At 46.0% G+C, this 26,687-nt stretch overlaps 1 protein-coding gene across 1 annotated transcript in view; it reads left to right on the top strand.

Moving 5' to 3' along the window:
- PTPRK (protein tyrosine phosphatase receptor type K) overlaps window positions 1–26,687 on the top strand; it is a 426,155-nt gene that overhangs the window by 23,779 nt on the left and 375,689 nt on the right. Inside the window, exon 2 of the mRNA XM_054393013.1 lies at window positions 17,705–17,976. Coding sequence (XP_054248988.1) covers window positions 17,705–17,976 — 272 coding nt within the window. The remainder of the gene's footprint in view (window positions 1–17,704; window positions 17,977–26,687) is intronic.

The raw sequence follows: 26,687 nt of genomic DNA, 5'->3' as shown, positions 1-26,687 counted from the left end.
CCTGAAGGTGTTTTGCAGCCCAAAGTATTATTTGATTCTCTGGCAAGGACAACCAATTGCTTAACCCTCCTGAGTTCAGATTCCCAAGCATTATTTAGTGTAACACAGTGCAAACTGTTTATTCTATGACTTTCTGGTAAGGACATATTGAAAAGATGGAGAGAGTTGCTCTTGGTTAGGGTGGTGGTTGATAGACCATGGCTATGTGTGCATACAGTTGGTGACGAGGTCTTTCTGATCATTTGAAAAGCAGGGAAAAGCAAGCTGCCAGCCTGACAGGGAGGGCTGGAGCTGCAGATTCAAGCTTTGTTAGGCATAATTGAAGAATGAGGTTACTGGTAATGCTGAAGGTCTTTTTTTTTTTTTTTTTTAAGTTGTCTTTTTATTTTATAAAATCAAATGTATTAGGAGTGTGGATTACAGCCCAGTGAGGAAAACAGGAAAGAGTACAAGGCCTGGAACATGAAATGCAGTGTTGAAAACAGGGCTGTTCCAGACAGATTTTTAGTAGGAACTTGCTAAAAGCTTAGAATTTAATTAAAACCTGAACTAATTGTGAGTCATCAGAAGCTAACAGGTTGGAGGGGTTGTTGGGGAGTGAACAACTTAAAAGAACACTCCAGCTCACCTCGTGACAGGGAAGGTGAACATGTTGAACCATCTCTAGAGAGTGGCGGAACCTCTTCTTGGTGGGTGAACATCTGTGTGTTTCTAAGTCGTCCCTGCTGTGCAGACTGTCCATTGCAGGGAATCACTGGTAGCAGGGAATAACTTCCCATACAGCTGGAAGAAACTCCAATGTGAAATTCAGCCAGCTGTCAACCAACACTCCAAGGTCTTTCTCTGCTGGACAGTTTCCAGCTGCTCTGCCCCAATCCTGGAGCATTCATGGGGCTGTTGTGGCCCATGTACAGCACTTGGCACCAGCATAACACCTTTTGCATTCTGGATTAGAAACACTCCAGCAAGCCACATTCATCCATTCTATCAAGCAACCTGTCATTTATTTTCTGAGTGCTAATATGTGCTGTAGCTCTGTGGTATCTGCAAATTAGGGGAAATCTTGTTGAGCAATCAGAAAAAAAAGCCTGAATCACTCATTAGCATCTTTATGTAGTCAAGAGTACTGTTTTCTGTCTAGAACTGATTAAAAAGATATTATGGTAACAGGATGTAATTGAAACAAAATGGAATTAGTTTTTTGAAGTGCATTTAAAGACATTCACTTTTTGCCCATCTTTTCCTCTTTCTGCACTGGGAAGCAGGAAACAACATTGAGCTTTGGGGGGTTTGGTTTGGGTTTTTTTGGTCATTTAAGGTGTGAATTTTGATTCAGACAAGTATATTCTGCAAAAAAAAAAATACAGTTGAAGTGTTGACAAGCTGTCTAGCAGTGAATGGACAGCTGTGGGGTTTTGCATCCCTTTCCACTACACAGAAGATTTGATTTGATAGTCTCCTAAAAAGGTTATGGGAAGAACCTCTAGATGCTGTTTTTGTGCCCAGAAGTATCTTCTCTCAGGTAATGCTCGAACTCGGTGATCTGAAAAGTCTTTTCCAACCAAAACAAGTTGATGATTTTCCATCCTGTTGAAATTTAGGCAGCAACAGACAGGTCTTGAACTGTGTGTTGGAGAGATGCATCTTCAGCCTCAGCATTGTTAGCAGTGGAGCAGTAACAAAGGAGAGGAAACTTGTAGCCACCTTCTGGGCCAACTGTGCACAGTGCAGTTGATTCACTTATGTAGGATGATTTTGGATATCTTGATGGCTGCACCCAGAGAGTGGCTGTCCATGGGTCCATGTCCCAGTGGAGGCCAGGGACGAGTGGAGTCCCTCAGGGATCAGTCCTGGGACCAGTCTTGTTCAACATCTTTGTTGGTGACATGGACAGAGGCATTGAGTGCACCCTCAGCAGGTTTCCTGATGACACCAAGCTGTGTGGTGCAGCAGACAGGCTGGAGGGAAGGGATCCATCCAGAGGGACCTGGACAGGCTGGAGAGGTGAGCACAAGCCAACTTCATGAGGTTCAACAAGACCAAATGTAAGGTCCTGCAGCTGGGTCAGGGCAATCCCAAGCACAAATATAGGCTGGGCAGGGACTGGATTGAGAGCGGCCCTGAAGAAAGGGACTTGGGGGTGGTGGTGGATGAGAAGCTCAACATGAGCCAGCAGTGAGCACTTGCAGCCCAGAGAGTCAACCAGATCCTGGGCTGCAGCAAGAGAAGTGTGGCCAGCAGGGTGAGGGAGGTGATTCTCCCCCTCTGCTCCACTCTGGTGAGACCACACCTGGAGTACTGCATCCAGTTATGGAGCCTCTGTTACAGGAAGGATCTGGAGGTGCTGGAAGGTGTCCAGAGAAGGGCCATGAGGATGAGCAGAGGGCTGGAGCTGCTCTGCTATGGAGACAGACTGAGAGAGTTGGGATTGTTCAGTCTGGAGAAGAGAAGGCTCTAAGGAGACCTTCTTGTGGCCTTCCAGTATCTGAAAGGGGCTACAAGAAGGCTGGGGAGGGACTTTTTAAGGTGTCAGGGAGTTTCAGGACTGGGGGGAATGGAACAAAACTAGAAATGGGTAGATTCAGATTGGATGTTAGGAAGAAGTTTTACACCATGAGGGTGGTGAGAGACTGGCACAGGTTGCCCAGGGAGGTGGTGGAAGCCTCATCCCTGGAGGTTTTTGCAGCCAGGCTGGATGTGGCTGTGAACAACCTGCTGTAGTGTGAGGTGTCCCTGCCCATGGCAGGGGGTTGGAACTGGATGATCTTTGGGGTCCCTTCCAACCCTAACGATTCTATGATTCTATGGTGATTTCACCACCTCCCTGGACAGCCTATTCCAATCCCTGACCACTCTTGTAGGAAAGGAATTTTTCCTGTCCAAGGCACCTCCATTTATAGGCTTTCAAAACCAGTGAAGTCTTCTGTTTATGTATCTTATGTATCTTTTGCACTGTGAAAACAAAATAAGAGGAGTGTTTGTGTCTTTCCCTTGGAAGTCTTCCCAAAGGAGGTTTTTCTCCCTTTGTGTCCATCCATGGTTTTCCTGTTACTACATTTCTCCCTAAATTTAGAATCTTTAGGTTGAGGAAGAGGTTTGTGTGTACAGAAATAGCACATCCACTCAGAGCCTCATAGAGTGAATGTTCTAAATAAAGGCTTTGAAGCTGAGTTGCAAGAAATGGGGAGGATGCTTGGATAAAATGTGGGAAGCTGTGAGCAACCATCTGAAGCTCAGAAATAGCAACCTGAAGAGTAACTCACTGAAGGTGAATCTCCAGTAGCAAGTCTGTGCTGTAGCATGAGGTCCTGCAGCTCCTTGCTTTATAGGAACATGCATGGATGGGTGGTCTGGAGGATTTATCTCATGTCTGAACTTATTTAAAACATATTGATCAGTCAACTGGAGGTACTGAATTAGATGAAAATGCAAATTAAAACATAGCTTTCAAAATTCAGTGAGTACTGGGGAAACTTGAGGGTGATGAGACTCTGGAACAGGTTGCCCAGGGAAGTTGTGGTCTCCTAGGGTGCATGAAGAAGAGTGTGGCCAGCAGGTCAAGGGAGGTTCTCTTCCCCCTCTACTCTGCCTTGGTCAGGCCACATCTGGAATATTGTGTCCAGTTCTGGGCTCCCTAGTTCAAGAGATACAGAGAACCACTAGAGAGAGTCCAATGGAGGCTATGAGGATGCTAAAGGGACAGGGACATCTGTGTGATGAGGAAAGGCTGAGAGCCCTGGGGCCGGTTAGGCTGGAGAATAGAAGACTTAAGAGGGGATCTGATCAATATTTACAAATACCTGAAGGGTGGGTGCCCAGAGGAAGGGGCTAGGCTCTTTTCAGGGCTGTCCTGTGATAGGATAAGGGGCAATAAACACAAACTGGAACCCAGAATGTCCCACCTCTGCATGAGGCAAAATTTCTTTAATGTGAGAGTGCTGGAGCCCTGGAGCAGCCCAGAGAGGTTGTAGAGTCTCCTTCTTTCTATGGAGACTTTCCAGACCCATTTGGGATGTGTTCCTGTGTGACCTGCCCTAGCTGACCCTGCTTTGGCAGGGGAGTTGGACTTGATCTCCAGAGGTCCCTTCCAACCCCTACCATTCTGTGATTCTATGATTTTATCATTCTTCCTATAATGGAACTGAAAGTGGAATAAGTAATACATTTCTCCACTTTCAAGTATGCCTCTGATTCACAGAAATGCTAAAAGTTTTGCTTCTCTGTATCTGAAGAAGTAGCTCAGAGATTCATATAAGAAGCAGAAACAGTTTAGTGAGAAGAAAAATAGTAAAAAATAGAATTTCCAAGTGGCATTTTAATCTCTAAACGAGATGCTGCAAAGGCAGCTTGGCAGCCCTTTAGCATTTGCTTCCACAACCTTTCCTTAAGGATTTGGCAAGGGATGGAAAGCTTCAGAAAACCTTCAGCAGTCTTCCACGTGTGTTCTCCATTCATACCTTCTTCAGGGAAGCTTAAGAGAGCTCATTTGTTGCCTTTATTTTATTTTTTTTGAGGCTCTTTCACTGCTTGTGAAATATTTGAAGTTTTTATGTAGTCTGGAGGCCTAATTATCTACGTATCAGCAGACAAGGACTGGAAGAGTTTTTCCCAGTCTAGTCTTGATGTGTTGCTTGTGTGCCTACTTAGGTGGAACACAACCCCTTAAGTACTTTGTTTTTATTGCTTATTCACTTAATGACATCTCTACTGGAATTAAAGTAATAGAGAGTGGGTTTTGTGAGGCAGATACTGGCCTTAAGTGTATTGAAGGCATGAAATTGATGTTGTCTACTGAAGGATTATATTGCCAGATATTTGCTACAACAGCAGTCCTCTTCTTGGAAGAGGAAGATTTTGCTTTCTAAACATGAGTGACATCTGTGCATGACAGAAAACATATCCTGGAACTCCTGAAATGATGTTCCAAGGATGCATTCTTCTGGGGCAAAAAAATCTCCCCCAGGTTTTATGTGCAAGATCATTTTACACCTGCAATACTGTGTCCAGTTTGGGGCTCCCCAGTTCAAGAGAGACAGAGAGCTGCTGGAAAGAGTCCAGTGGAGAGCTGTGAGGATGATTAGGGGACTTGAGCATCTCCCTGTGAAGAGAGACTGAGAGCCCTGGGGCTGTTTAGTCTGGAGAAGAGAAGGCTGAGAGGGATCTGATCAATGTCTATCAATAGCTGAGGGGTGGGTGTCAGGAGGAGGGGGCCAAGTCAGTGGTGCACAGTAATAAGACAAGAAACAATGGATACAAACTTGAACAGAGAAGATTTCAGCTCATCATGAGGAGAGACTTCTTTACAGTGTGGGTGACAGAGTCCTGAAACAGGCTGCCCAGAGATGTTGTGGCGTCTTCTTCTCTGGAGTCTTTGAAACCCCACCTGGATTCATTCCTGTGCAGATTATCCTTGGTGGTGCTGCTTTTGGCAGGGGGGTTGGGCTCGATCTCTGGATGTCCTTTCCAACCTCTACCTTTCTATGATTCATTACAGCACTATGTTAAGAGGACTTTAGGATTATGTAGCATCACCTTTCAACTACCTGTATAACATGAGGCTGGGATGCATCAAGAGCATGGCCAGCAGGCTGAGGGAGGTTCTTTTACCCCTCTGGGTAAAAGTGGCCTCTGCCCTGGTGAGGCCACATGTGAAGTACTGTGTCCATTTCTGAGTTCCCCGGTTCAGAAGGACCAAGAACGACTGCAGAGGGTTGATCAGAAAGCCACTGTGGGGCTGATGGGACTGGAACACATAGCCTGTGAGGAAGGGCTAAGAGACCTGGGGCTGTTCAGCTTGGAGAAGAGCAGCCTGAGGGAGGACCTCATTAATGCTGATCAATAGCTAAAGGGCAAGTGTCAGAGGGATGGAGCCAGCCTCTTCTCAGTGGTGTCCAGTGATAGCACAAAGAGACAATGGACTCAAACTGGAAGGAATAAGATTAAAAGCCTTGTTCTGGGACTCACTATGACATTGACTGGAAATTCTCCAGCGTGGTATTGAACATGAACCTCTCTGGCAGCACTTCCAGTCGTGTCATGATTTATCCATGGACAACCTTCCTACCATGACTATGGGATGCCCCTGTTAGTCTGGAGCCAGTAATCACATTTTGAAGGCTTTGACTGGAGGTGAAACTTTATAACCTTTGCTTCTTTGAAGACAAGAGCAGTTTTTTAATTGTTAGAGATGATAAATAGCTGTCCAAGTAATTGCACCTTATCAAGATAGTAAGGCCCTGATCACTCAGAGTTGCAAATGTGCTTGCTGACCTTTGAATTAAAGGAGAAACTGTGGCAGATATTAAAAATTATGGTCTGTTGGTAGTTTTGCTTCCAAAAAGTTACACCTGGTGATGACTTTGAACTTGAGTAGCATGGTTTAGATATCATTGTCCCTCCTTTTCTCATTGGACCTCAGGTAAAGTGAAGCAGCATTCTCAAGGAAATGCTAATTTTCCCTGAACGATGATATTTTCTGAATATAAATTACAGAAATAAACTGTGATAGTTGCTGGGTGGCTGTGAGACATTCAGAAGTAAGCTCTGGTAAGAGAGAAGTGTACCATTAGAGACAGAGCTTGGAGTGATTGTTTTAGCCTACAGGTGTCTGGCATGACACAGATGTAGATGTGATGTGCACTCAGTAGATACTTTCTTTTGCCTCTGTTGGTGTCACCCCACCTACAGTCTCTGAAGGTGCCTTTTGTCTGGAACTGTTGAGCTTTGCAGGAGAGAGGCATTTCTCTTGCTAGTTTTAGCACTCTGCAGCATTTTGTATGATGGCTCTGTCACACATTGTTCAAATTGGTTCATTAAAATGAAACTTCATTGGATGTTTCCATAGGCACCTGCACTGCTCAGCTCCTGCTCTGCTGAATGGCTGAGCTGCATGGTGCTGCCAGCCTGCCCTTGCTCTACCTGGGTTTGGTATTACAAAATCACTTCAGTATATAACAGCAAACAGTTGGTGCTCCTCAGGGCTCAGTACTGGGGCCAGTTTTCTTTAATATCTTTATCAATGATCTACAAGAAAGCTGGGGAGGGACTTTTTAGGGTGTCAGGTAATGATAGGACTAGGGGGGAAGGGGCAAAAAACCCAGAAATGGATAGATTCAGATAAAAAGAAGTTCTTCCCCATGAGGGTGGTGAGACACTGGCACAGGTTGCCCAGGGAGGTGGTAGAAGCCTAATCCATGGATGTTTTTAAGGCCAGGCTGGATGTGGCTGTGAGCACCCTGCTGTGGTATGAGGTGTCCCTGCCCATGGTAGGGGGTTTGGAACTGGATGATCCTTGAAGTCCCTTCCAACCCTGGCAATTCTATGGTTCTATGAGGGAATGGAGGTACCTTCAGTAAGACTGCAGACTAGACCAGCTTGGGTGGCAGTGTTGATCTGCTGGAGGGTAGGAAGGCTCTGCAGAGGCACCTGCATCAATGGGCTGAGGTGAAACATGGGATTCAGCAAGACCAAGTCCTGCACTTGGGTCGCAACAACCCTGTGAAGGATGCAGGCTTGGGACAGAATGGCTGGAAACTGAGAGGAGCTGAGAGGTGGCTCTGGAGCTCAGCTACCCCAGGAGCTAGAGGAGGACTCTGCATCTTCGGCATGTCACAGCTGTTGTCTCTGTCTGGCTGTGTAGGGAAGGGCAGCAGAGCAGCCAGCCCAAGAAAGTCCTGTTCCTGCTGCCCACAAGTTTTCCCAAAGCAGCACTCTTAGTTTATTTGCAGTCTTGTTCCTTGCTGCTCCTCCCATTGCTGAACATTGAACCCAATTATTTCTTTCAAAACAGCATAAAAAGAAAAGTGCTGGTGTGTTAGCATGGGTGATTTTGATAATAGATAGGGCTGCTTCCATCCATCTCAAAAGTATTTCCCTATAGAAGAAAGATGGTGTGAACTAGAGTGTAAAACCAATTGAGCTGCTAATATAATTTGAGAGGCAAAGGCTTAGAGGGAGAGCTTATTTATTTATCTATCTATTCATTTAATATAAAACAACTAATTCAGATGGAAAACAGGATGACCTCTCAGGCATCCTAGCCTCCATCATGCCTGATGGAGATGCAGCAAACATCAAAGTAGAAGCGCAGGTTATCAACATGACTCTGGATGAGTATTAACACTGATGGGATTAAGTGTTGGGGAAAGAAAAGTAGTTGATTTCTGTGGAATGAAGGGTGTTAGGAGGAGGTGAACCATGATCAGAGCTGTCACAGACCATAAACCCCATGTGTGTGCTCAGCTATGGGCTCCAGCATATATCCTCCATCAGGACTGGAGCCAATGCTCTTTAGTATCTTTATCAATGGTGTGGGTGAGGGCATCGAGGCACTCTTGGTAAGTTTGCAGACTAGACCAAGCTGAGTGGCTTTAGTGATTTGCTGGAGGATAGGGAGGCTCTCCAGAGGGACCTGGACAGGTTGGCTGGCTTGGCCAAGGCCAGCTGCATGAGGTTTAACAAGAGCTAATGCTGGGTCCTGCACTTGGGTCACAACAGCCTTGAGAATGCTCCAAGCCTGGGGCAGAGTGCCTGGAAACAGCCCAGCAGAAAAGGACCTCTGGGGGTGCTGGTTGACAGCTGAACGAATATGAGCCAGGGTGTGCCCAGGTAGCCAAGAAGGTCACCAGCATCCTGGCCTGGATCAGCAGTGGTGTGGCCAGCAGGAGTAGGAAAGTGATCATGGTCCTGTACTCAGCACTTGTGAGGCCACATCTTGAGTCCTGGGTTCAGTTTTGGGCCCCTCACTCCAAGAAGGATATTGAGGGCCTGGAGGTCCAGAGAAGGGCAATGAAGCTGCTGAAGGGTCTGGAGAACAGGGCTGGTGAAGAGCAGCTGAGGGACCTGCTGTAGCTATGAGAGAGATGCATCACAGAACTGTTTTCACTTGCTGGGTCAACATCACAGGCAGCATCTGGATGATCAGAAGCAATCCCAGAAGCAGCTGTCTGTAGAAGTTCCTTCTTTTAGCTTTTCTCTTTCCCCTTATGTGAAATTCAGAGCGTTGTGGGGTGTTCAGTGTTAATGGACCGTGCTTGCTAAATTATTTAAGATTCTCTTTTACAAATATGCTGAACTGTGTGGTTGACAGGCTGAAGACAGCTTGAAGACTTGCTTGGGAAGGTTTCCAGCCTTTTTTTTCCTTCAGCAAGTACTTCAGTTGGCTAAATAGCATTGCAGCTGTATGGATAGAGACATGACTCCTGGTTATTCTCAACTGAATCATGAAGCACAGGATTGTGGTGGTTGGAAAAGACCTCTAAGATCCAGTTCAAATGTTAAGCCAACACCACCAAGGCCATGATTGTAACAGTCATCTAGTCCAACTCTCTCTACACTAATCAGAGACATCCTCAATTAGATCAGGTTGCCCAGAGCCTTGAATATCTCAAGGGATAGGACCTCAGCTACCTCCCTGGGCAACCTATTCCAGTGTTCCACATCCCTCATGGTGCAGAAATTGTTCTTAACATCCAATCTAAATCTGATGGATGAGAAGCTCAACAGGAGCCAGCAGTGTGCACTTGCAGCCCAGAGAGTCAACCAGATCCTGGGCTGCAGCAAGAGGTGTGGCCAGCAGGGTGAGGGAGGTGATTCTTCCACTCTGCTGAGACCACACCTGGAGTATTGCATCCAATTCTGGAGCCTCTGTTCCAGGAAGGATCTGGAGGTGCTGGCAGGTATCCAGAGAAGGGCCACAAGGGTGAGCAGAGGGCTAGAGCTGTTCTGCTCTGGAGAGAGACTGAGAGAGTTGGGGTTGTTCAATCTGGAGAAGAGAAGGCTCCCAGAAGACCTTCTTGTGGCCTTCCAGTATCTGAAGGGGGCTACAAGAAAGCTGGGGAGGGACTTTTGAGGGTGTCAGGGAGTGATAGGACTGGGGGGAATGGAACAAAACTAGAAATGGGTAGATTCAGATTGGATGTTAGGAAGAAATTCTCGCCCATGAGGGTGGTGAGAGACTGGCACAGGTTGCCCAGGGAGGTGGTGGAAGCCTCACCCCTGGAGGTTTTTGCAGCCAGGCTGGATGTGGATGTGAGCAACCTGCTGCATGGCAGCAACCCCAGTCCCCTCAGCTGCTCCTCACAAGACCTCTTTCCATTCCATGGAATGAAATTCTTGCAAGTGTTCATAGGTACTTGTATCTTCCAAGGAGTGAATTTTCCTGGGAGGTGCAGAATACCTCTAGGTTTGCCAGTGTCAGCTGCTGCTTGAACATCTCTACTGGCTTTAGGCTGTGTAGGCACAAACAGCAGCCAGCTATTTCATCTCCCAGTCAGATAACTTAATTCTCAAGTTTCAGTTGATGGTTGAACTCAAATGATCTTTGAGGTTTTTTCCCCAACTGATTTTTGGATGTTTTGCTTAGAAGATACCTTTTCTTCCCAACAGGTAGGTGAGCCACGTGCTTGTGGGGCAACCAGAGCAGCCCCTGGGTGACTGAGAATCACAGCATCATAGAATGGTCTGGGTTGGAAGGGACCTCTAAAGGTCATCTAGTCCAATCCTCTCTGCAGTAATCAGGGACATCCTCAACTAGGTCAGGTTGTCCAGAGCCTTGAATATCTCCAGGGATGGGGCCTCAACCACCTCCCTGGGCAACAAGTTGCAGTGTTCCACCACCATCATGGTGCAGAACTTGTTCCTGACATCCAATCTAAATCTGCTCTTCTCTCATTTCAAACCATTGCCCCTTGTCCTATCACTGCAGGCCTTTGTAAACAGTCCTTTATAAAACATCCTACAGATGCTGTGCCACCACCCATGATGTGTTTATGGCTTTCCAACAGAATTTCTGACACCTCAGAGCAGTTCCTTTCACCTTTGCCGGCCATTCATGGCTGCTGATGTTACAAATCCATGACCAAATGCTTTGCTTAATTCCCAAATAAATGTGAGACTTCTCCATGTGCCTTCTGGTTGCTTACATACTTGTGTTCAGTGTGACACTGTCCTTTCAGAAGCTTCCCTGATGCACCACCGTACCAAATGTCATTTTCTGAATGCTTTGTTGGAAGAGGCTGTTCCAAGGAGCACATTGTGAGATAAATGCTCTTTTGTACAGCCTCTGCAAGCTTGCATTACAAATTCCAGTTGCTGACATTTTTCTGTCTGGGATTTTGGAGTGCTTAAAGCCTGTGTATTTGCTAAAGATCCATCACAAGAAAATCCAGGGTGAAAAGACTTAAATTATCCTACCTCAGAAACTGGTATCTCATCGTGTTTTCTTTCTCTGCAGCAGTACAAACAAACCCACAGGATGCTGGTGTTATGAATGAGTTAGGAACTCAGCCACTTCACAAGTGTGTATTTTTCATGTTTATTCCTATGTAAAATGTTGATAAGGGAAACAGAACTTTTGTAGCTGCTTTGATAGCTTGAGGAATGATTTTCAGTCAAAGCTTTATCATAGCCTTTACTCCAAATGCTGGCATACCTTTGAAACAGGGGGGTGGTGTCTTTCTGTCCTCCCCTCCCCTCCCCTTCTTCCTTCTAGTTGACAAATATTTTCTTGTTATGGAAGAAACAAGGCATCAGACAATTATAGGGCTTGAAGGGAACCTCTGGAGATCATTGAGTCCTCCCCCCCTGTCCCAGCAGGATCGCCCAGGGCAGGTCATACAGGAACACATCCAGATGGATCTTGAAAGTCTCCGGAGAAGGAGACTCCACAACCTCTCTGGGCAGCCTGCTCCAGGACTCTCAGACTAAAGAAGTTTTTCCTCATGTTGAGGTGGACTTCATGGGATCATGGCAAAGTGAGAGGTACAGAAAGAGAAAAAAATGCTTGTTTTTCACTTTACTTATCAATCCTGAGCCCAGTCGAGGGCTAACCAGAATCTTCCCTACACAGAATGGAAATCCACAACAGATAGGTCAAGAAAAAGGAATTTGAACTCTTTCCAACAAAAATAGCTAAAAATAAAGGCAATGAAGTCTGTGGTGTTCCAGTTTGTATCCATTGTCCCTCATGATAGATAGCAGTAGCATAGGTGTGACTGCTAGGAAAGTGTGGTGGTGCCTGTGATAGTAAAGGTGTGGCTGACCTGGTGCTCCTTTGATTTACCTTCCCTGCTATAATTGATTACCTCAGCAGTCTTATTTTGTGCTGCATTGTCTGGTGATTGACTTCCATGGGCGTGGAAAGTGGGAGAATGTCAGGTGATGTTGCTGTAGAGCAGTGCTTTTGCCATCAGTAGGTACAGGCTGGAGGCACAGCAGAGCTGGGCAGGACTATTTACAAGGGCTTGTAGTGCAAGGACAAGGGGCAATGGCTTTGAGCTGGAAGAGAGGAGATCGAGACTGGAGATTAGAAAGAAATTCTTGAGAGTGAGGGTGGTGAGACACTGGAACAGGTTGCTAGGCTGTGGATGTCCCCTCCCTGGAGGTGTTCAAGGCCAGGTTGGATGAGGCCTTGAGCAACCTGGGCTGGTGGGAGGTGTCCCTGCGCACAGCAGGAGGCTTGGAATTAGATAATCTTGAAGGTCCCTTCCAAGCCAACTCATTCTATGTTTCTGTAATCTGTCCTTGCCACTTAGCCAGGACATCCAGATCACAGCTCACAGAACGTCAGGGGTTGGAAGGGACCTCTGGAGATCTTCGAGTCCAAACCCCCTGCCAGAACAGGACCACAGAATCCAGCACGAGTCACACAGGAACACATCCAGATGGGTCTTGAGAGTCTCCAAGGAAGAAGACTCCACAACCTCTCTGGACAGCCTGTTCCAGGGCTCTGTGACCCTCACAGTGAAGAAGTTCCTCCTCATGTTGAGGTGGAACCTCCTGTGCTGCAGTTTCCATCCATTGCCCCTTGTCCTACCCTAGGGCATAAGTGAGCACAGGCTCTCCCTTCCTTCTTGACATTTCAGTGCTTATCAAAATAAAACATAGGGAAAGCTATAAGGAACACACAGATACCAATATGGCTGAGGAAAAATCTGATGTCTCTTCTTGCAGATCTATGTAGCTGTCTTGGAGTGAGTTCATGAGTAAGTGCTGAACAAGCATCAAAATCCTCCTGAAAGTCAAATCCTGGAGTTGAATTCTTGGCATGAGCTTAGAAGGCATTTAGATGTTTCATGATCTGAGATTTCTATTCTCTGCATGAGAGAATGGGTTTGACCATCAGGAATATTATCAGGAGCTATTAACTGATAAATAAATAGGAGATCCTTCGGAGAATAAAAGCAAAAATGAGAGAGTGGAGTTTGATTTGGAGAAATATAAGCTGTGGATAAGTAGGCAGAAGTCACATTGAAGTGTTTTGGGGAAAAGGGAATGTGCTTTATGGATGACAAAGGTTTTATGGGAAGACTCTTCTGGGGATTACTGGAAGGTGGATGAAGTATCAGTGTCAAGCTACATCTTTCAAGCCAGAGGTTACTGATGAGTTGTAATGCATTTTGTAAGTGCCCTGCTGCCAGGGTAACGAAAGACTTCATGCTTGGTGAAAAATGGCAGCAAAAGGAAGAGTTAAGAGCAATGGCTCTTTGTCCAGGTGTAAATGATGGACTTGGGATACTTTTCACCTCTTAATTTCTTACAGTGCCATCCAAAGATGAAATTCATCCTTTCTGTCTTGCAAGAAGAGAAAAGTCAAGTTTTGCTCTTTTATGTTCATAGAATCATAGAATCAACCAGGTTGGAAAAGACCTCCAAGGTCATCCAGTCCAACCTATCACCCAGCCCTATCCAATCAAGTAAATCATGGCACTAAGTGCCTCACCCAGGCTTCTTTTGAACATCTCCAGGGATGGGGACTCCACCACCTCCCTGGGCAGCACATTCCAATGGGCAACCACCCTCCCTGTGAAGAACTTCCTCCTAATCTCCAGCCTATACCTCCCCTGGCACAACGTGAGCCTGTGTCCTCTTATTCTGTCACTGTTGCCTGAGAGAATAGACCAACCCCCTCCTGGCTACAACTTCCCTTCAGGTAGTTGTAGACAGCAATGAGGTCTCCCCTGAGCCTCCTCTTCTCCAGGCTAAACACCCCCAGCTCCCTCAGCCTCTCCTCACAGGGCTGTGCTCCAGACCCCTCCCCAGCTCCGTTGCCCTTCTCTGGACATGTTGCAGTACCTCAACATCTCTCTTGACTTGAGTTTCTTAGTTGCCCTAAATATGGCTATATTGTTTTATTTTATTTTATTTTTTAACAAGAGTTTGGGATTTAATGAGGCAACTCACTTGTGTTGTGCAAAATGCTAGTGGAAACAGGACACAGGACAGGTTTTGCTTCCTTGTCAGCTAGGGAAGGAGGTGTCTGTGGTGTTTTACATGGGCATGTATTTGCTCTGGTAGGCCAGCAGTGGTGGAAAAATATCACAGAGCCTGTCTCCACTGGGATTGATATCCATTGTCTCTTGTCCTCTCCCAGGGCACAACTGAGGCAGAGCCTGTCCCTTCCTTCCTCACTCCCAGCCCTCAGATACCAATACATATTTATTAAATCCCCTCTCAGTCTTCTCCTCTCCAGACTTATCAGCCCCAGGTCTCTCAGCCTCTCCTCACCAGGCAGTGCTCCCGTCCCTTCATCATCCTCATAGCCCTTTGCTGGACTCTCTAATGTCCCTCCGGAACTGGGGAGCCCAGAACTGGATGCAGTATTCCAGGCGGGGCCTGACTAAGGCAGAGTAGAGGGGGAGGAGAACCTCCCTTGATCTGCTGGCCACACTCCTCCTAATACACCCCAGGATCCCATTCACTTCCTGGCAACAAGGGCACATTGCTGTCCTGTGGAGAACTTATCCACCAGCACTCTCAGGTCCTTCTCCACAGGGCTGCTCTCCAGTAGATCACCTCCCATTTCTGCCAAGGCAAATATTACCTTACAGTCTAGCTTGCTACCCCCTTTTCCTCTTGTTATTTCTCTCTGCTTTAGCATTAAATAACTGGGTCATTGTTCCCTGGTGCTTGAAAAAATTTGCTGAGCTTTGCATACCACCTCTTGATTTTCTGCCTTGCCAGGATTAGCAGTAATAATTGCCTCCTGTGCAATTGTCAATTGACTCTGGACCATAATCATTAAGGCCTTCTAATAACAGCAAATGAAAAGAGTATAACATGATCACTTTGTGTCTTTGTAAAGCACTATTAACGAGGAAGAAATCATCAAAAACTGATATGTTGCCAAAATCTCTAATAAAAAAAATAAGCCAAGGACAGATTCTGCATGGAACTGTAAATGTGAATTAGTTGCTTGTGTTGCATTATTTGAATTTCCTTGAAGCTCTTAAAGACGAGTATTAAAACCAGAGATCTCAGCATTGTACTGAAGTCCAACCTGCTTTCATGCCATAGTATTGATTTCTCTTCTGTGATTTTTTTTTTTTTGTAGCACAGAACTGTTTTACAGGCTAGTAAATTAGCATGTCACACAAGTGACTTCATCCAGATAAATAAATGTTCAGTTTTTCCTGAGCATCAGCTTGGTGACAATCTTCTAAATGGTTCAGACAACTGCTGAGGATTTTTTTAGAACACAATGGTTCCTTGTTGCCTAAAAACCAAAGGACAAAGCGATGCACAGGACAATCATTGTAGAGTCACAGGATGGTGGAGCTCTGGAAATCATCCAGTCCAGCCCCCATGCCAAAGCAGGATCACCCAGGGCAGGTCACACAGGAGCACATCTAGAGGGGTCTTGAACCTCTCCAGGGAAGGAGACTCCACAGCCTCTCTGAGCATCCTGCTCCAGGGCTCCAGCATCTTGACAGCAGAGAAGGTTTTCTTCATGTTGAGGTGGAAGCTCCTATGCTCCAGCTTGTACCTCTTGTTCTTTGTCCTATCACTGGGCACCACTGAAAAGAGCCTGGCCCCTTCATCTTGACACCCGCCCCTCAGATATTTGTAACCATTGATCAGATCCCCTCTCAGCCTTCTCTTCTCTAGGCTAAACAGCCCCAGGGCTCTCAGCCTTTCCTCCTCACACAGATAGCCCAGGCCCTTCAACATCCTTGTAGCCTCCATTGGACTCTCTCTAGTAGTTCCCTGTCCTTGAACTGGGGAGCCCAGAGCTGGACACAAGTCTGCAGATGTGGTCTAACCAGGGCAGAGTAAAAGGTGAGGAGAACCTCCCTTGATCTGCTGGCCACACTCTTAATGCATCCCAGGATAATACCTTTAATAATTTATACCAATAATAATTTATACAAATCTTCAAAGAAGTTTTTTCACCAATAAATCATCATTCACTGAAGGGCAGTTATGGAACTACTCATGTAGATAAATGTTAATGAATCTGTGGGTTTTTTTTTTTTTAGATTTAGCTTAATTTTTGAACTGTACTTTAGATGGATTTGATCTGAACCTTTTTCAGGCTCTTTAATGTGGTACTCTTCAGGATGGAAAATCTGTGAACGTGAAGCTTCTAGAATCATTGAGCAGGGAGGGTAGTTCTGTTCAGGTTGGGAAAGTTTCCTGCAGCAGGGATTCAGGTTGTGTGCTGAGCTGGGTTTTCTCTCTTGGCTGTAAAGTGTTGTCACAGAGCTTTGTTTGTGGGGATTCATTCACTAGGTGGTACCTGCTGTGGAACTGTCACTCTTGAAGAAATGAAGCTGCTCAGGGGCTGGGATAGATTACAGAATCATTTTGGTTAGTCAAGACCTTCAAGATCATTGAGTCCAACCATTCTCTAACTCTACCAAGGCTGGTGCTAAGCCATGTCCCTCAGCACCACGTCTCTGCCTCTTTGGAACACCTCCAGGGATGGGGGTTCAACCACTTCCCTGGGCAGCCTGTGCCAGTTTTTGAGAACCCTTTCAGTGAAGAAGTTTCTTCTCATATCCAACCTGAACCTCTCCTGGTGCAACTTCAGGCCATTTCCTCTTGTCCTATCACTTTTCCTAGGGAGAAGAGCCCAACCCCTACCTCACCTCTTTAGGTGGTAGCCCTGTCTTTGCTGTTCGTTCTGCAGAGCAGCAGGACAGACTGTCCCAGCTTTACATCCTGTGGAACCTGTTTAAACTTCTGCTTTTTGCCTTTGTAGCTAGACAGGCTCAGCTTGTTCTGTCTTCTGTATATGTACAAAATGAATTTACAAGGTGGGCTTTCTTCCAGCTATAGAAACTTCTGTTATTCCTTCAAATCCATTGTCAAATGGAGCAGGAAACCTGACTTTTCAGGCCAGACGTGGCTCGGTGTTCTAAGTGAGCTATTTCTATTGCTAGTGTATCTAAAATGAAAATGTGCCTCTTTTTTCTGGGTTGGAAAAAGTGCTGCACTGAAGAATGTGGACTTTATTATTCCATTTTTTTCATTTTCTGGAAACTTTGTGGAGCAGGTTGAGAGAATTTTGACCTCAGTGACCTCCGAATAATGATGATCCTTTTGCTCTTCTCCTTGTTTTGATTCAGTCCCTCCGTGATCCTATTTCCAATTATCTGATCCTAAAATATTATTGGTTGGACTTGGTGATCCTGAGGGTCTTTTCCAACCTGAACGTTTCTGCGATTCTGTAAAATGGGAAAGACAAAAAAATTGTAGATGGAAGCATCTAGATGGATCCTCAGAGATCTCTATAGATTCTGCTTCAGTGATGGCATTTTATAGCTTGCTGGATTTCTTGCTACTGGGATTTTGAGAATTTGGGATATGAGACCCTATGCAATTCCATTCTGTTTCACAGTGAATGATCCATTTCTTACTTATCTTTTCCCTCACTGCTGTTTTGTTCTTTTTTTTCCCCCTCTCCCACTCTCCCTTTCTTTAGGGTCATACATGATAGTGATTTCCTCAGACCATGACCCCGGAGAAAAGACTCGACTCCAGCTTCCCACCATGAAAGAAAATGATACTCACTGCATTGATTTCAGCTACCTTCTGTACAGCAAGAATGGAGCTAACCCAGGCACTTTGAACATCCTGGTTAGGGTGAACAAAGGGCCACTGGCTAATCCCATCTGGAATGTCACCGGCTCCACCGGCAAAGACTGGCTGCGAGCGGAATTGGCTGTCAGCACTTTCTGGCCCAATGAGTATCAGGTAAGTTGCAAGGAAGTCTCACTGCTTTCTAAGGTTTGTGGTGAGGTCCTGGACAGTTTGTGTTTGTTTTGGTCTGCTCTGAGAGAGAGCTTTCCCAGTGTCCTTTAAATAAAGCGATCCATTGAATTGCTGGAGAGGGTCCAGAGGAGGTCACCAAGATGATCAGAAGGCTGGAGAACCTCCCCTATATGGGGAGGATGAGAGAGTTGGGGCTGGTCAGCCTGGAGAAGAGAAGGCTCCAGGGAGACCTTAGAGCAGCCTTCCACTAGCTGAAGGGGCTACAGGAGAGCTGGGGAGGGACTTTTGTCAAAAGCCTATGGTGATAGGATGGGGGGCAATGGCTTTGAGCTGGAAGAGGGGAGACTGAGACTGGAGATTAGGAAGAGATTCTTTCCAGTGGGGGTGGTGAGACACTGGAACAGGTTGCCCAGGGAGGCTGTGGATGCCCCCGCCCTGGAGGTGTTCAAGTCCAGGTTGGACAGGGCATGAGCAACCTGGGCTGGTGGGAGGTGTCCCTGCCCATGGTGCAGGGGGTTCAGAATTGGATGATCTTGAAGGTCACTCCCAACCCAAAACCATTCTATGAATCCATTCAGAATAAGTAATTACTTGGGGCTGGGGATTTCAATGAGAGGTGATGGTTCAAAGTTATCTGTTAGTGTTTAATAGGAAAAAGAAAAAAAGCTGGAAAAAAAACCTCATTAGAAGAAATGGTGAGGTTAAAGTCCAGGAGCATCTTAAATGATAAACTCCTAGAAATAAATTGCCTTTGCAAGGGTAATCTGTAGCTGTCTTCCCTCCTTTTTTTTTGGGGTTTGCCTGTGTTACTGTCTCTAATTACATGATGGTTAACTGTGGCTTTCTCCAGGTGACATTTGCTGTGCAGGCAGACTGGTGCTCACCTAATGAGCAGCTGCTCAGGATGTGTTTTTTCTCCTGTTTGCTCTCTATGGGATGAAACCACCTGCAGTGTAGGACTGTTGTTTAGAGAGAAAAATCATCTTGTTGTTACTGGATGCTGTTATTTGATTTGTTTGATTAACCTGAGAAAGTACCTGCAGCTGTTGTGCTCAGTGGGTATTTGATGTGAAGGATGAATCTCATACACAGACATTTCTCTCCTGGCTTGTAGGAGGGGGAGAGAGTTGGGTTAGGTGCACTCATCTGAAGTGTTACACCACGAGGTGCTGTGGCATTGCTGTTTGTCTTGCTTGCAGCCCTTCCTCTAAGGATGCTTCAGGTCATTAGTGCTCTTGGAGGTCCAGATGTTGGCAAATGAAGCAAAGTGGCCTCTTTATTAGTGGCTGTTAGCTTTGTTTTCTTTTAATTGAATATTGTTGGGATGCTTCTTAAAGTGCCTTTTCTAACCTTCTTTGCAATTGCCCATCATCAAAATCATCCTCCATAAAAAATGAGCATCCAGCAGTACAAGCAGCTCTACTTATAGGGTGCAACTGGTCTCATTTACTATAATTTTATTTATTTCTTCTTTTTTTTTTTTTTTTTGCTTCCCTGGTTTTAATATTTATTTATAAAGGGATTTAATCTGTCAGTGACATTGAAACTGGGTGAAATTCAATTTCAAGTTCTGAAACCTAGTTTCATAAAGCTTGGCTTCTGAGGAGGTGGTTTATTAACCCTTTTTATGTGGCTAGCAAGTAGCTTCTGGTGTGCTCAGAACCAGGAGACTTTTATAGCAGCAGAGTAGTAATCAAGTCTAGCAGTATTATATGCAGTAAATCAGGTTTCTGCTGACAGATGGCCAGGCTTGACAATGAGATTGGTGGCTGGGGCCTTATCTTAGCAACATGGCCATTTTTCACTTACATTATAGCCTTCACATTCTCTCTCTATAGGCTGCACTTAAATTCATCCTTTCCCTTGCTTGGTCATCCAGCAGCATAGTGGAATCACGTGTGTAACACAGTTGATTTTTGAATTAAGAATAAATCTGGGGTAGGACTGGACAGCTGTTGATGTATCCTGCTGTGATTTGTGTACCACTCATCAAAGCAGGGGGGAAATCTGCATGCTGTCCATGCACACCTGCTTGGGTTGGGATATTTGTGGTTTCAAGTGGTCCTTTGAGGTCTCAAAGTCAGCATCACTTCATTGTTCTTCCTCCCTCCCCCTTTAATGTTAGTTTTGAGTGAGTTACTCCTCAGCAAGAAAGTCTCTTTATTTTGTTCATTTTTTTCTCATAGGAGTTTCTAGCTGTAGAGCTCTACCTCATGATTTGGGCACTTTGGTCTACCTGTTGGTCAGTGAGTTTAGCTGGGACCAAGGGAAATGTGAAGTGTTTGTTACATTGAGATGGAAGTGGTTCTTTCCTACACTGGGAATTGGATCCCTGCCTGTACAAGCCAGGTCACTGCTGCAGGTCATTGTGGAGCACAACTGTTTGCATGTTGTTATTCAGGTCAAGTCCACTGCCACCTCCTTGACTTCTGAGGGAGGGAAGAGAGCAGAGATTAGCAGGGGTTGAGCAGCACAGGTTATGTTCCAGAGAAAGCTCCTGTGGTGACCTAGAGGTAGGCAGGATGGCAGTGAATTAATAGTGGCACTAATGAAGTGCTGCACCTCAGCTGATGAGCTCCTGACCAGCATTTCTGTGCTCTGAAGCTTTATTGCTTCTGGTCAAAACTGAGAGTGGTTTTGTGTGGTGCCTCAGGAGATAGTTTAGTGGCCATGGTAGCTGGGTTATGGTTGGATTCAGTGATCTTAAAGGTCTATTCCAACCTTGATTTTATGATTCAGTGATTCTATGGTACAGACACAGCTTAGGTTAGAGTAACCCTGGAAGGTGGTTGTGGCCCCATCCCTGGAGATATTCACACACACAGAGAATCAACCAGGTTGGAAAAGACCTCAGAGATCATCAAGTCCAACCTATTACCCTAATACCTAACACCTCCTGACAGCTAAACCATGGCTCCAAGTGCCTCATCCAAGCCTTTTTTGAACACCTCCAGGGATGGTGACTCCACCACCTCCCTGGGCAGCACATCTCATGGCCAATTACTCTTTCTGGGAAGAACTTTCTCCTCACTTCGAGCCTAAACTTCCCCTGGCACAGCTTGAGACTGTGTCCTCTTGTTCTGGTGCTGGTGCCTGGGAGAAGAGCCCAACCCCCACCTGGCTACAACCTCCCTTCAGGTAGTTGTAGACAGCAATGAGGTCTCCTCTGAGCCTCCTCTTCTCCAGGCTAAACACCCCCAGCTCCCTCAGCCTCTCCTCACAGGGCTGTGCTCCAGACCCCTCCCCAGCCTCCTTGCCCTTCTCTGGGCACATTCAAGTCTCTCAATGTCCTTCTTAAGCTGAGGAACCCATAACTGGACACAGCACTCAAGGTGTGGTCTAACCAGTGCTGAGCACAGGGCAGGATGACTTCCCTGCTCCTGCTGGCCACACTATTCCTGATGCAGGCCAGGATGCCATTGGCCTTCTTGGCCACTTGGGCACACTGCTGGCTCCTGTTCAGCTGCTGTCACCCAGCACCCCCAGGTCCCTCTCTTGTGGAACTCGACAAGGCTCTGGGCAACCTGATCTAGTTGAAGATGGCCTTGCTGACTGCAGAGGGGGTTGACCTAGGTGATCTTTATGATTGTATGATTTTTGGATGGACATAACAGTTCCTTTTGGATGTGGATTATGAGATTTTTATTATTGTGGGATTTTTTTTTTTTAATAATCAATGTGCTAACCTGTTTCTTACCATAGCCTGTAGAGCAGTTAAAAAGAAGTAATTTATTTTCTAACAAAACATAGTCCAGTTTATTGCAATAGCTTTGCAGGATCAAGCTTCAGTTTTTGTTTAGCTTCATATGCTGTGATCCTGCCTCTGGCAGATCACTGTGGAAGCTTGTAGAAGAGTTCATGCACAGGACAAACTCATGGTCAGACCCCTCCCAGAATACTCCTCCAGCCTTCAGCTTGTTTGTGTCTGAAGAACTCTGAGCTTAAGAACCAAAGCAGTGCCTTTCTATATTCCTGTCAGCTCATAGGGACTTGTTGCGTTCTGGAAGCTTCTGGTGTGTCACAGGATGGTAGGGGTTGGAAGAGACCTCTGGAGGTCATTGAGTCCAACCCCCATGCCAAAGCAGGTTCCTAAATATGGTTTGGGTTGGAAGAGTTCCAGTCCCCTTGCCATGGGGGCAGGGACACCTCCCACTAGACCAGGATGCTAAAAGCCTCATCCAGACTGCTCTGAGGTATCCACAACCTCCCCAGGAAACCTGTTCCAGTGTCAGACCACCCTGATAGGGAAGAACTTGCTCCTAATGTCCAACCTAAATCTACCCTGCTCTAGTCTCAGACCATTGCCCCTCATCCTGTCACTACAAGCCCTGGTTAAAAGTCTCTCCACAGCTCTCTTGTAGCTTCCTTCAATTACTGGGAGGCTGCTGTTAGTTCTCCCTGAAGCCATCTCTTCTCCAGGCTGAATCCCAGTCCCACCAATACATGTAGGCATAACTGGCTCATTAAACACAGGCACCAGAACAAGCAATGCCCTCAATAAAACACAACCTTCACAAAACCAACAGCAAAACAAACAAACAACAAATAATTATTTGTTTTAAATCTACTCATGCTACCACCTTTCAGCCTCTTTCATCCCTTGATATTGCTCTACTGACGAGATCATATCACAGAATCACAGAATCACAGAATGGTAGGGCTTGGAAGGGACCTCTGGAGGTCATTGAGTCCAACTACCATGCCAAAGCAGGTTCACCTAGAGAAGGTCACACAGGAACATGTCCAGGAAGGTCTGGAATGTCTCCAGAGATACATGACAAGACATCCTAATGCCAGTTCCATGTTAGGACCAGTCCTGTGGCTTTATGCAACCATGGGGCCTCTTAACTCTGTTGTATTTTATGTGTGGGGAGTTCTGACAGGCCTGTAAGCATGGGGTTTGTCTTCTGCCAACAGGGCATCTGCATCTTCTGCTGTCCTTCTTTAACGTGTGGGTGACCTGTCAAGGGAAAGGATTTAATTACAGAGTCCTTGGGGATCAAGAGTATGATTTGATTTTGGTCCTTGTTAGTTCTGGAACCTTTTTTAACCATTCCATTGGAAATATGCCACCTTTGACCTGCCTCAAGTTTGCTTCAAAGGAAAAATATTTTGGGGTTTTTGTCATCCAAACTTTGTAACTGGCTGGGGGTTTGGCTGCTATTGTGACTCCTGCATTTATTTGAGTTGAGATGTTTATTCCTGTCTGGATGCTTTGTTTTGTCTGAAGCTTCTGTTCACCACCAACTGCTGAGGGCTGTCTCTTCAGCTTCTGTCACAGTCATTTTCCACTTCCTTTGTTATTTATCTCATCCCTTTTGAATCTGCCTTTTTTTTGTTTCTTTGTTTGTTTTTGAACACTGTGTTCCTTGTTTTGTATTTTTGTGTGTGTGTGTTTCCCTGACCCAGCAAATTTGCCTTGCTCCCACAGGCTCCCATCCTTGCTCCCACAGGCTCACATCCTTGCTCCCACAGGCTCACATCCTTGCTCCCACAGGCTCACATCCTTGCTCCCGCAGGCTCACATCCTTGCTCCCACAGGCTCACATCCTTGCTTGAAGCAAGTGAGATCCACTTTGCAATGAGAACCCAGGCTTTCTGCTTTCGGTTTATCTTGCAGCTCTCTGCTTTTTTTGGAACCTTGATCAAAACCTGATAAACTTTTGACTCGGAACTGCAAATCTCAAACTTGTAAAAAAAAAAAAAACCAAACAATTATTTAAGTTCTTTATGGTTGTTTAAAACTTCATAGAATCATAGAATTGTCAGGGTTGGAAGGGACCTCAAGGATCATCCAGTTCCAACTCCTCTGCCATGGGCAGGGACACCTCACACTACAGCAGGTTGCTCACAGCCACATCCAGCCTGGCTGCAAAAACCTCCAGGGATGAGGCTTTCACCACCTCCCTGGGCAACCTGTTCCAGTGTCTCACCACCCTCCTGGGGAAGAACTTCTTCCTAAAATCCAATCTGAATCTCCTCATTTCTAGTTTTCTTCCATTCCACCCTGACATCCTATCCTGGCACCCTTAAAAGTCCCTCCCCAGCTTTCTTGTAGCCCCCTTTTGATACTGGAAGGCTACAAGAAGGTCTCCTCAGAGCCTTCTCTTCTTCAGACTGAACAGTCCCAACTCTCAGTCTGTCTTCATGAGAGAGATGCTCCAGCCCTCTTCTCATCCTTGTGGCCCTTCTCTGGACACGAGGCTTGTGAGATCCACTTTGCAATGAGAACCCAGGACTTTCTCCTTTTGGTTTATGTTTCAGCTCTCTGCTGTTTTGGAACCTTTGATCACAACCTGATAAACTCTTGACTGCAAATCTGAAACTTAAAAAAAAAATCAATTATTTAGGTTCTTTATGGTTGTTTAAAACTTCATAATGCAATACTGCTGCTCTGCACTTGGAGAAAGAGTCTGGCTGGAATAGCAGCTTGATAGGAGTGATGGCTCAGCTTGGAAGTACAGCAATCAAATTGAAAAACATTGAACTGCACCAAGCAGAAGTTCATTCATTCTCTGGCCTGGAATGGCCTTGGACATGGCACTTTGGGACATGGTTTCATGGCCATGGTGGTGTTAAGTTGATGGCTGGAGTTGATGATGGATGGAGGGAAACTGTTTACAAAGGGCAGCAGTGACAGGACAAGGGGCAATGGCTTTAAACTAGATAGAGAAGAGCAGATTTAGATTGGATATTAGGAACAGGCTTTTTACCATGAGGGTGGTGGAACACTGGAACAGGTTGCCTGGGGACGTGGTTGGGGCCTCATCCCTGGAGATACTCAAAGTGAGGCTTGACAGGGCTCTGGGCAACCTGATCTAGTGTGAGGCTTCCCCTGCTTACCACAGTGGGGGCTGGACTGGATGACCTTTGGGGGTCCCTTCCAACCCATACCATTCTATGACCTTAGAGGTTTTCTCCAACCAAAACACTTCTATGATTCTAAAAGACACAGTTCATGGAAATGTGGTAGAGTTTGCAAAACCATCACTGCCAGAAAGAGAAATCCTCTTTCAGTTTGAGAAGTATGGTCTGGTAGAGGAACCAGATTGAAAAGAAGCAATCGGCGGTGGGTCGCACAGCAGGCTGTGGACTCACAAAAATCTCTGTCAGAAGTAGCTCTTGTGGATGCCAGAGGCTTAATGAGAGGCTGGACAGGTTCTTGAGAGATAACTATGAGAAATCTGTGGTTAAGCAAACAAATCCAGTAAGTCTCATGAGCTGCAAAGTAGCTGGAGGAGCAGAATGTTTTGGGAGGATGTAGAAGTGATGTTCAAAGGGCAAAGACTTCTCTTTTTCAATTACCTTCTATTATTTCACTTTCTCTCCTCATTCCTCCTAAATGGATGTGCACCTAGTTTGTGTCCACGTTCCTATGCAGAATAAATGTAATGTTTGTATTCAGTGGTTACCTAAATCAGCCAGCTCATATCCTATGAAAGTTTGGTTTCTGGCTATAGAAATGGGTCACAGAAGGGGAGAATTATTAATTATCCTTACAGCAATAATAAACAATATGGCAAATGGGTATTAATAAAAATATTAGTAACCCTTTATTAATGAAAAGTGCCAAAACTCATTAAATAGGATCCTTGTATGGTTGCAACATAGATTTGGAGTGGGAATATGCAGTCTTAGGGCAAAATACAAACAATTTGATGCAAGCTAGGAGGCAATAACTTGGAAAGAGAAGGTCCCCCAGAGCAGACAGTGCTCAATGATAGCAGGGGGAGGCTCGATAACAACCTTTAAACCCAAAGGGCAGTGAATTGATTACTCACAGCTGGTTTTACCCCAATGGGGGATGCTGCTGTGGGCTGTAGCTTTGGGGCACTCTCATAGGGCGCTGGCACAGCAGACTGCCGGCAAGGAGAGGTCAGTGCCTGGGCCCAGGCTGGGCTGGCTGCAGCAGACGGCAGGCAGTTAATGATGCTCTGCACGACAGGCACTGGCTTGGCTCCTGGGGAAACTGAGGCATGGCAGGAGTCTGGTGGCAAGGGGAAGCAGGCTGGGTGGATCGGCTTCTAGGCTTCTGGCTTCTCTGGCTTGCTGTGTATGACTCGTGGCTATATCCCAGGCTCTGGACCAGGTGCTTGAGGCAGGGCAGGGCAACTCGAGGCAGCTTCTGTGAGATGGGTCCAAGGAGGTTCAAGGGCAAGGCTTAAGTAGGGCAAGGCTTGAAGCAAGGCCTGAGCAAGGCAAAGGTGACTACCCAGTCAACCTCTATATACATCTGGCCAGAGATCAATTGCTCCAATGGGGCACTGAAGCTAAGGTGTAGCTGCCCAATGGCAAGGTGCTCTGCCAAGCTAGAGCCATAAAGGGCAGAAGCAAAGACCTTGTTCCTGGGGGAGCAGTGGTCAGCTCACCTGCTCTCACCCAGATAAACAGCTTGTTTACCAGACAGGCAGAGTCCTGTCCCCTTTGTTCCTTTTCCCACTGTCTATCTGCAGGAAGGAGGGGAGAGAAAGGGACCTTGTCTAGACATCTTCAGGCCTGTCTGGGTTTGTACTGGGCTATGTCATGACCCTTACCATGACAAAATGAAAACTGGCTTCAGCTGCCACTACCAGCCTTATGCTCCTTTCTCTTGGCTCTTTTCTCCTGATCTCTTTTCAATCTACCTTTGCCTAACAGATGGTATTAGACTTCAAAAAAAATGGAATTCACAAATTAATCTTTTTGAATTTTTC

This window comes from Indicator indicator, chromosome 27 (assembly GCF_027791375.1).
Source record: "Indicator indicator isolate 239-I01 chromosome 27, UM_Iind_1.1, whole genome shotgun sequence".
Classification (NCBI taxonomy): Eukaryota; Metazoa; Chordata; class Aves; order Piciformes; family Indicatoridae; genus Indicator; species Indicator indicator.
Note: the sequence above shows the minus strand (reverse complement) of the source record. Positions and strands in the feature narration are given on the sequence as shown.